Source organism: Stegastes partitus, unplaced genomic scaffold, assembly GCF_000690725.1.
Source record: "Stegastes partitus isolate 25-593 unplaced genomic scaffold, Stegastes_partitus-1.0.2 Scaffold443, whole genome shotgun sequence".
NCBI classification, from domain to species: Eukaryota; Metazoa; Chordata; class Actinopteri; family Pomacentridae; genus Stegastes; species Stegastes partitus.
Window position 1 is genome coordinate 130,361 of NW_007578174.1, and position 8,830 is coordinate 139,190.

At 43.5% G+C, this 8,830-nt stretch overlaps 1 protein-coding gene across 1 annotated transcript in view; it reads right to left on the reverse strand.

Annotated features, from left to right (window-relative positions):
* sardh (sarcosine dehydrogenase) overlaps positions 1-8,830 on the reverse strand; it is a 52,223-nt gene that overhangs the window by 18,604 nt on the left and 24,789 nt on the right. The window contains exons 11-15 of the mRNA XM_008286227.1: positions 7,058-7,148; positions 6,770-6,911; positions 3,195-3,278; positions 2,883-2,996; positions 2,548-2,686 (exon numbers count right to left, since the gene is read on the reverse strand). Coding sequence (XP_008284449.1) covers positions 2,548-2,686; positions 2,883-2,996; positions 3,195-3,278; positions 6,770-6,911; positions 7,058-7,148 — 570 coding nt within the window. The remainder of the gene's footprint in view (positions 1-2,547; positions 2,687-2,882; positions 2,997-3,194; positions 3,279-6,769; positions 6,912-7,057; positions 7,149-8,830) is intronic.

The window sequence follows — 8,830 nt, forward strand, 5'->3', positions numbered from 1 at the left end:
GCACATCATTTTCCTCCTGCTGGGACGTTTAATATTCTCCGAGCAAGTGCGAACCCCACAGTCGCTGTCGATTAAAAAAAAAAAACGGGGAGAACGCTGGGGGAGTGTGGCGGACCAGATCTTGTCAAGATAACGGAGGAGGATATTAAAGTGGAATTGTTTCATTTACAGGTAGCTCACAGGTAAACACGTTTCTTGGTGTGTGGTTAGAATCAACAATGGGGAAGTAGGTTTGAAGTCTACTAGAGAAGTGCTGCATGTGAGGAAAAAAAGTCTTGTGTGGCTGAAAATGTCTAAAGAAACTGCCTTAAGTTGGTGTTAATCAAGTCTGAAGATTACAAGTTTGAAAATGAATCATTCCGGGATGTGGAGTTAGAAAGAAGACACTCCAATCCATAGTTAGGGATTTTCTTTTCCCTTTCATCTTAAAATCTGTGTACATATTGACACGAATGAGACATTTGTGAATTCCCACTTAGTTTTTTGACACATTACATGGTTTTTAATGATTGTTTCCTCCTCCTACTGTCTTCTTGACTTATGACACCCACCTTACTACTTCAACAAATTGTTTTAATTGCATATTTTACGAGCTTAATGTTTCAAAGCTTTAGCGCAAATCCATCGATATGTCCATTTATATTTTCTCGACCTTCTCAATCTTTTTTTTTTTGGCCTTTTTGCCTTTATTTGACAGGACATTAGAGAGTGAGACAGGAAAGTGGGGAGAAGAATGGGTTGGAAGGACCTGCAGCAAAGGGCCATGGGCTGGATTCGAACCCACGATCGCTGCATCAGGGACTATAGCCCCAGTACACGGGTCACCAGCTCAACCAGTCGAGCTATAGCAGCGATATCTTGATTCAAACCTCGTGGGAGTGTTTCTGCAACCAGATGTTGGTTTAATTGCTTTTTAATCCATATGTTCTACAAAGAACTTTATGTTACTGTGAATTAGTGTGAGAAGTGCTTCCTAAATACAGCCTGATTTGTGATTGATATCTACAAATGTGTGTAGATAATTATGATATAACTGGTTGCAATATATAAACTGATCTGCCACAACATTAAAACCACCTGCTGAATATTGTGACGGTCGCCCACTGAGTTTTCTGAGGCATCTGACACCAAGGTGCTACTAGCCCATTCTTTAAGTTCTGTGGTTAGTGGTTAAGGGCAGCCAGATTAGTTCTTCGTTCTTTCCGTGCCAATGTGTGTGAGATGCATCATCGACTGTCTTCGCTGACTGTGGAGTCTAAATTAAAATTTAGTCTTTTGACATTTATGCATTCCGTCATCCTGAAAAATCCACCTCAGTTCTTTGGTGATAAACTTGTATATAGTGTTTTTTTGCTGTGGGTATGTGACACGCCAAGTCAGCCCTGGTCCTCTGGTGGCACCAAGTCCACCAACAAACTTTATGATGTTCTTTATAGACAGGTCTCGGTTTGGACCATGCTCCTACCAGTATTAGACAGATTAATAATAGATATCCCTTCAAGAAGTCGATAAAACTCAAACTGATGAATCACATGTATATTTTGTTGTGGCAGCTCAGGAACATTTTTTTCTGAATTTTATTTTCTCTACTCGGTGCTGCGAGTCTGTGACAATCTTAGTTTTTCTGGGTTGATATTGAATTATGTTGTCTCACTGGTATTCTGTGATTTTCAATTGATGTACTGTATTTTTAATGTTTTGTGAATGGACCCCAGGAAGACCAGCAACCACCTTGTGGAAGCTAATGGGGATCCAAATAAAGAATAAAGGCCTCCTTGGGTCAGGTTTGTCTCTGTGCAGCCTGCAGATGCCTGATCGGAACAGAATCTGAGTAATTTGGAGGCGAGATCAAAACCTTGGGCTTCTGTGTTCAAGCTGTTCCTGAGCAGTGATGTGGGGCTCGTGTTCCCGTTGGAGGAGGCCGCTGTTGTGCTATCTGTCAAAGTAACAACCCCATGAGTGCCAGGACTCAAGGTTTCCCAGCAACAACACTGCATTGCAATGAGATGATCTCCAGCGGTCAGTGTTTCTGATCGGTGTATTTACTTGCTCGGAGTCGCCCAATGTCAGACGCTTTCAAATCCCTCACAGCTAAATGACTAAAAGGCGTTGACGTCTTTGCATTTTTTTTTTTCCCCCCCAGACTTGATCTCAGTTTCTAAAAGGACATCGCTGTCAACGCAGCGGCCGAAGAAGTCGCAACGTGCAGAAAGAGGCTTCCCATTTTCACATCTGTACACACCTGTCACCTCAGGACTCAGGCGGAGCTGTTGGTCTGCTGATTGTGAAAGGTTACCAAATAAAAAAAAAAAGGGAGGCAGTGAAGACTCTCTTGTCACCACTTTTAACAGCATCTCTGAGGCACTACATGCTGGCATTTAGAAGTGGTATTTTGAGTTTTTGTGGTGGAGTGGACTCATGTGTTGGCATCTTTTTTTTGTGTGTGTGCCCCATGTATCTGCCCTCTTCAGTCCGTCAATCTTTCCTCCCATCTGTCTGTGAATGTGTGTGTGTGTGTGTGTTTGCTTTAGCAGCAGGCTAACTGACCTGGCTTCTTGTTGACATCAGCTGTGAACAACCAATCAGCTGCCTTCTTGGCATCTGGTCCAGTGAGATAGAACTTTCCAAAGTAGGACATGTCAAACACAGCCACACTGTGTCTACATGAAAGGCACTCACTCTTAATCTGCATTTTAAAAAAAACAACAACCCACACATCCAGTAAACACAGGCTCTGACTCTGACATAAATAAAATGTTGTCCTGTCTTTGACAAACATGACATTTCTGAGATGACTGTTTATCACAGCCAGATCCTCGAAGGCAGCAATTCGTCAAAGGGAGTGAAATTAAAGGGAAACGAACACAAGTTTGGTATCTTACCACATCGTGATGTGGAGGGAATTCAAACGTGTACTCTTTGCCCAGCAGCTCGTTGTATTTGTAGTTTACATTCTTCTTAACGTCGTAAGACCCATAATAATCGTAGTCTTTAAGCTTCACAAGAACACAGACAAACAAAACAGTTAGAGGCTAATTAATCATAATCTTGTTTCCCCCCCCAAGTACAGCGAAGGACAAAGCGCCGGGCCAGATAGCCAGGATTGTGAAAGATTATAATCTTAATTGTTCATGTCGTTCTAAATGCCTCTTGTCAATATGTGGAAGTAAATAAATCGATGGTGTGCGTCTCACAGGAGCCGGTCCATCTTTGTTGAACCAGCCGGGTCTCTCCCAGCCGTGTCGCTCCTGGAAGACGCAGCCCTGCTCCGTCAGCACCTGAAACAATCGCAAGAAAACACAGAAAAATGAGCACAGAAAGGACAACTGTTAGGTGTTTTAAGAATCACTGCATGGACACATTTGTCAAAAGCGAGCAACCAGGTTTAATGAAAAACGCTGCATATGTTCAGAACATTCACACAATTCTATGATCATATTAACCAGCTTTACTCATCATAACTACAGAAATGAAGACATCCAGCGACGTTTGAAGGCAGCACAACAAACGCAATTAGAACACCGTCCTACTATTGAGCTGCTATGGCAGACAGTAGCTGTTTTATACACCAGTTTAATCGGTGCTGCATTTCCACCTGTGGAATGTGAGCTACATAATTTATTCCTTTTTGGCTCTGTTTTGGTCTCCACCATCTCCCGAGAAAAAGAAATCTACAGTGTTCACCGGCTTTTTCTTTTTGTCATTTGTTGCTGAGTAGGTAATAAACACTGGGCTTATCAGAGGTTTTTCCTAAAAGGCAGATATTAACGGTTTAAACTTAATCAGTATCACAGTAAAGTAAAAGTAACACAATAAGCCAAAAGACGCCAAAACATCCTACAGAGCTGAGAGGAACTGTGATGATAATTCTCTGTGGTTTCTTCACTACAAACTAACCCCGTTCACATTACACACAATCATCCGATGCATTCTTAACCTATAAATAATGGTTATTTTCGAGTACAATTCGACACAAAGAGCAGAAAACAAACTGCCTGTAATATTAAAAACTTCCTCTAACAACAGAGGAGCCCATGACAAGGGATGGCAAACCCTATTGGTTGACCACATGCTGCTACAAAAATAGTACAGTCCTTAATTCCTGATTTCTCGAGGAGGGTTTAGATATTTCAAGGCTCGCCATCCTCCTTGTTAAAACTGACAGTCGCCCACAGTTGGTAGGTATGTTCTGCAATGCTCTCCTCCTAGCAGGCAGCTAGGCGGCTCTTGCCAAAACTTCCCACACCAAGCTATATTTACCATCTGTGCTACCGAGGTAGAGAAAAATGTGTGAGCAGCAGTGTCAGAGATGGCCTGCTTGTGCTCTGAAATAATCCTGCATTGCCTCCTAAATGCAGACGGTCTCATTGTTTGCACAGGGACGGCGTCATTGGCTGATCGAAACCTTACGCGCCTTCTAGCTATAATACATGTCGCTCTTTTATGGTTAAAAATAGAAGAAGGTGCACGTCATCGGTTACTGATATTAAGACAGCTCTCTTTGTAAATCATTGGGGTCATAAATTAAGATTGACAGCACCTTTGCATTTTACAAACAGGAGGAGAGCAGTTTAAAACAGATTTTAAAGAGCCCATATTATGCACATTTACAGGTTTGTAATTTAGTTTTGGGGCTCTACTAGAATATGTTTACATGCTTTAATGTGCAAAAAATTCCTTAGTTTTCCTATAACTGTGCATTGTTGCAGCACCTCTTTTCATCGTCGGACTGAAACGCTTCAGTTTAGCTCCTGTCTCTTTAAAGCCCCCCCTCCTGAAAAGCCCAGCCTGCTCTGATTGGTCAACTAGCTCAATGAAAGTGAGATGGTTATGTGTCCACAGATCTACTAGTGGAGGTGAGAGACGTCGCTCTGGTGAGGAAATAATGGCCGACTGTGAGGAAACTGCTGATTCGCTGTTGCTAAGCATGCGTGATGCAAATATGTTACACAGTGATGTAGATGGGTAACGGAAGAAAAGCCTGGATTTAAAATGTTGTTTTGTTTTGATGTGTGTGGACTTTGTAAGTTTGGAGATCTTTAGTTTGCACAAAAAAGCAGCTATATGACACCCTGAAGGGAAAAAAGCACAACATGGGCTCTTTAATACAGATGTGTTCATGCTACTATCCCTACCAGAGAGAGAATCCTGCAGTATAATCATATATCACAGTAAACTACAAGGTCTTGTATTGATTAGAATAACTCTGGAAAGGATTGAGGTAAGCAAGCAAAAGGAGCTGCTGCAGTTACAGTATTTGCACCATGAATTGTGTTTTTTCAATTAATTAATCTTCTTTTCTTACTGAAGCTAAATTAATAATGAAAGTTTTCTTCACAGTATCATTGAAATTCAAGCTGAGGAGACAAACCGTTCACTAAAACATTAAAAAAAAAAGTTAGCGCTCCTTCATGTCTTTGTTTTCATGCTTCTTTCCAAAGTCTTTTAAGAAAAAGAAAAAAGTTATCTTGAAAAGGACCTCTGGGAAACCTGGTTAATTATACAAAAAGGTGTCAGAGAAGTTAAATAAAACAAGCTCTAAGAAAGCACCAGACTTGAGCGACAAAACGCATCAACAACATCGCTGATGGAATTTGCGTGACAGTAATCCGTTGCGACGAAACGCCTTTACGCGCGAGGAAGGGCAGGAACAGTTCAATGAAGTCTGGAACAGGAAAGCACGTCTAAGTGGATCATTAATGTATAAAGTTTGGCGGCGAGGTCCATTAAGAGTTTATGCCGGGCTAAGGGGAGAAAGGAAGCTGAAAGACATCCGGGACTAGGCTACCGAAGCTAAGTGTATCATTTATAGTCATGTTGGCAGGGATCGCATTAATAAATGTAGCTGCTGGGGATAAGTTACGCTGCTAACTGCCTTCCGCCCGGGCCTGAATCAGCTATTTGCCTCTTAGATTTGACGCGATGAGAAGACTGAGGCTGACAGAAAAGAAATGAGAGCGGGTGACAGAGAGATAAACACACTGCGAGAGATGAGGTCAGCGTTTGACAAACGACGTCTTTGCAATCACTCGCATGTCTCTGAAGTGCACTCTATTCTTCTCGGCGGCGTCTCCGCGCATACGGAAACTCGACAAGCTGGAGTTTTCGGCGGCGTCACTCGATTTGTTCTGTTGCCACATCGCTGCCTCGATAGACCAATCAGACGCCGAGGTTACGGAGTTTAAAAGAGGGTAACAAGGAGCAGAACCTCTTTTTCTATCACATAACATGCAGACTGTGACAAGAATGAGAGTGAAGAGAGAAAGAGGGAGAGATTTGTGTGAGAGTTCTGGGTAGTCAGACAAACAGAGGAAAATTGGGAAGAGCTGAAGGAGAGAGAGGAGAAAAAATTGCAACTCGAAAAGGTGAACTGGTTCCATCTATGTTGGGAAGCCTCACCGATACGAGTCCAGAAAGTTCAGCTTCAATGTTTGTCTAAATCATGAGGGATGCATCACACTGCCCACATTTTATCCCAGTAAGCAAACTTACTGAGATAAAAGTGCTCAAGCGAAGCCAAGATTAGGCTTCAGATCAAGGAAAAATATGAACGCGTATTGTTGCCTCTACCTGCTTTACCTTCATAAAGTTTAAAATCACAGTTCCTTTCTTCTTGGTTATCCTGCTGCTCGAAATAACTCACAAATGACTCATCAAACCGCAGTTGAAAGACGCAGCGGAAAGAAAGCGCACGAGGGGTTATTTCCTTGAACTCCTCATGAAACGCGTTGATTAACCGTCTGCACCGCAGATCAAGCTACTCATCTACCTGATGGAAAGGGTCCCTCCTCATGTTTCGGCTGGCCAGCGGCTCATCAAAAGGGAACACCACCGAGTAGTTTTTAGCATACGACTCGTGGCTCCGCTCTCTGATCCAGCGTTTGTTGTCTGTCAGCGAGTTATGAAAGCGCCTGAGACAGGAGGGGAGAGGGATTCAAGCAAATGAACGCTCATTAAAAGTCACAGTCGTTTAGATTTTCATGGAAAAATCATCGTTACTGTGAGGATAGAAATTCCCAATCTGAGGCCTTTTGCATGTTTGTGTGGGTTCGCGTACCTGATGTCGTATCCGTACATGTCCTTTTCGGGGCGGCCGTGTATGATCCAGTGAGCCAGCTCTCTGCCGCAACCTCCTCCCAGCATCATACCTGACACGGACGACACAGAATCCTCTAATCACATTCAGCTCAGCTACTGCCGAGATAATCAGTTGGCTAATCAGTTTTAAAAATCAATTGCTGAAGTCCTTTATTAGGCAAAACAGTTCCTTTGGGTTTTGGAGACGGACTGCCACCAGGTTTCTTCCTCATTCTGATGCCACCGTCGAGGTAATTGGGGTTTCACCTACCCAAGTATAATAGACATTTTCCTTTATTAAAGTGTCAGAAATAATAGAAAAAGCACAGATTTATGTCAGATATGCTAGCACAGACTCATTATCTGGACTGTATGCGGACTGATCGTGGCTAATGTCGTGCAACCTTTAGCTATTTTCATCACCAGTAAGTCGGTTTTTGATCAACTGCAGCGTAACTGAAATGTCGGACAAAGGAGAAAAATGCAGACACCACTATTTTACACAAAGATGTCACCTTGGACATGTTGTGCACTAAACAGCTCATGATAATTGCTGATAAAAAATAATTGCAAGGTGCAAAAAACAGCAAAAAAACAGAACAATTCTTCACCAAAATAAACATCGTTATCCGTTTTTTTTCCGCCAGATACTGGGTCCAACAAACAAGAACCAGATGGGAAATAAAAAGTGGAAAATCTGAGCAAGAAATAGGGGCTGGCCTCCGTTCTCAACCCCCCCTACAGTATTGCCTGTCTGGAAGACTGCGAGAAAGTCTCATTAATTTTGGAAGACGAGAGCGAAAGAGGAGAGGAAACAGTGCAACAGAGCAGCTTCGTCCTCTGCCACAACCTCTATATGTCATATGAGCTACACAGGATTGTTTTGACCTTTGTTCCACCATTTGACCCTTTGCTCGCAGCAGCCCCTGAGCAATCTGACCTCATCATCTGCACCCAACAGCTGCAGCATTCTGTTTCAACCCAGCCAACAAAACAAACGCTGGCAATTCAATATTTCATCCGTCCTGTCCCAAAACTGCCGGGTTAATGAGCTGGGCCCCTTTTAGCAACCCCCTGCTTGTGTTGTGCTGCTGCTAATTTGCATATATCTCATCCGTGTGTGTGTGTGTGTGTGTGTGTGTGTGCACCGACACAACTACATCGACATGCAGCAGCACGAGCAGCGATGTCCTTGCATCCCTCCTTCATCCCCTCCGACTCTATCTCTCGCGGCGTCCCCTCTCCCCGCTTCAATCATCTGCGGGCACTGTCACTCCGAGCCTGGGTGGACATTTGAATGGCTGGATGGATGTGTGGGTGCAGGGAATGGAGAGATGATGCAGGGAGGAGGGTGAGAGGAGGATGATGGAGTTCTCCCAAGACAATGTGGAGACAACCAGCAAGGCGAGGTGGCGCTGATAAATGTCACCCGAGATAACCGCGGCGACGTGCGAGCGCCTATCTGCGTGTGAACCCCTCGTGCTCGTGCTTCCCCTCATCTCGTCATCCCCCCTCTACGCTCTTTTTTCTGTACTTCCCCTGTCCTTCCTCGTGCTATATGTCTTACTCTATTGCTACCCGCTTATGCTCTTGCAAATATTGGCTCCGTCCAACGTCATCGTGTATCAGCCTCCCTCATATATTCTGCACGGCGCTCAGATTCTTACTCTCTGCTGACATTTACAGTGACGCTGCGAGCAAGATGCTTTAAAGGAGGGAGGAAACCCATGATTTCACTTCTCTACTTTAGAAG